Here is a 1,016-nt window from a genome sequence, read left to right as displayed (position 1 = left end):
CCTTAGCCCTTGGTGTTCTTACTGCCAAGAATGGCCTTGCCCATGTTATAACCCTTACTCATATCAACCAGTAAATAGTGTCATATATATGCATGGAATATCTTGGGCAACAAGGTTGGGAGAGAGGTTCGTTGGGTTTTTTGCATTTGCATGAACATTAGAAAAAACATACAGTCACTACATCTCAGGAATAAACTAAGGAACGTAAACTTGTTCAGGACGAGTCGAGATTCTGTTCTATCAAATGACAATCAGTGTTATTAGGAAAAATGCGTGAGATATCGTAGGATGTTTACATTAGTTGGCATTCAATTTTTAAAATAATTTTTAATAATACTGCTATTTTTCATCCTTCTACCAGTTTTGGAAAGATAATAAGTTTTTATTATCTGAAATAAATTTAATAAAATGAGCAAAAAGAAATTGTTTCACGTATGTCATGTATTTTAAATATTTTTCAATCAAATGTTCAATAAAAATGTATTGAGAGCCTACTATATGTCAGGCACTCAATAAAGGTTGATTTGATCGTTCCTTTATTAATTTTGTTTGCCCCTTCCTTGACTCCACACCAATTACTTTTCCTTAATTCCCCTTTGCCCTGAGGCTTTTAGACCCAATGCGGCTGCCGTAGGGCGGGTGTCAAGATGGCGGCCCCTGCTCTTGTTAGTGCCGTGAGAGCAGCATCAGGTTAGTGAAAAGCAACGCGCTTGGTTTTTACCTCCACAGAAGGGGGAACCCGCGCAGTATGGAGAGGGGGTTTAGCGTGGAGGTTAATAGGGAAAAAAAAGGGGGGGGGTGTTGAGGCTAGAAGGTTCCTAATTTTCTCTCGGGCTGCCTGTGTTCCGCCGCTCAGGAGATCCCCCAGACTCTTGGATCTTCGCGACCCTAGGTGGCTCGCAGTTTCCCCTTTCTTACCGACTCCTAGCCATTCCGCCTTCCCTCAAAAGCAAATGAGGACAGGCGCGGAGGTGGGCGAGGGAAACAGATGTCCAACCTAATTTTCTGATTCAGGG

General features: G+C 42.2%; 1 protein-coding gene across 2 annotated transcripts in view; it reads left to right on the top strand.

Annotated features, from left to right (window-relative positions):
- The window catches only part of MRPL35 (mitochondrial ribosomal protein L35), a 17,146-nt gene that overhangs the window by 2,876 nt on the left and 13,254 nt on the right, over positions 1 to 1,016 (top strand). The window contains exon 1 of one of the 2 annotated variants that reach the window (XM_019631491.1): positions 586 to 690. The exons of the other annotated variant lie outside the window; for it this stretch is intronic. Within the exon in view, the coding sequence (XP_019487036.1) occupies positions 648 to 690 (43 nt within the window). The 5' untranslated portion in view covers positions 586 to 647. Of the gene's footprint in view, positions 1 to 585; positions 691 to 1,016 lie in introns of those variants that run through there. 2 annotated transcript variants of the gene reach the window in all.

The sequence above is a fragment of the Hipposideros armiger genome, unplaced genomic scaffold, assembly GCF_001890085.2.
Source record: "Hipposideros armiger isolate ML-2016 unplaced genomic scaffold, ASM189008v1 scaffold_1003, whole genome shotgun sequence".
NCBI lineage: Eukaryota > Metazoa > Chordata > Mammalia > Chiroptera > Hipposideridae > Hipposideros > Hipposideros armiger.
Note: the sequence above shows the minus strand (reverse complement) of the source record. Positions and strands in the feature narration are given on the sequence as shown.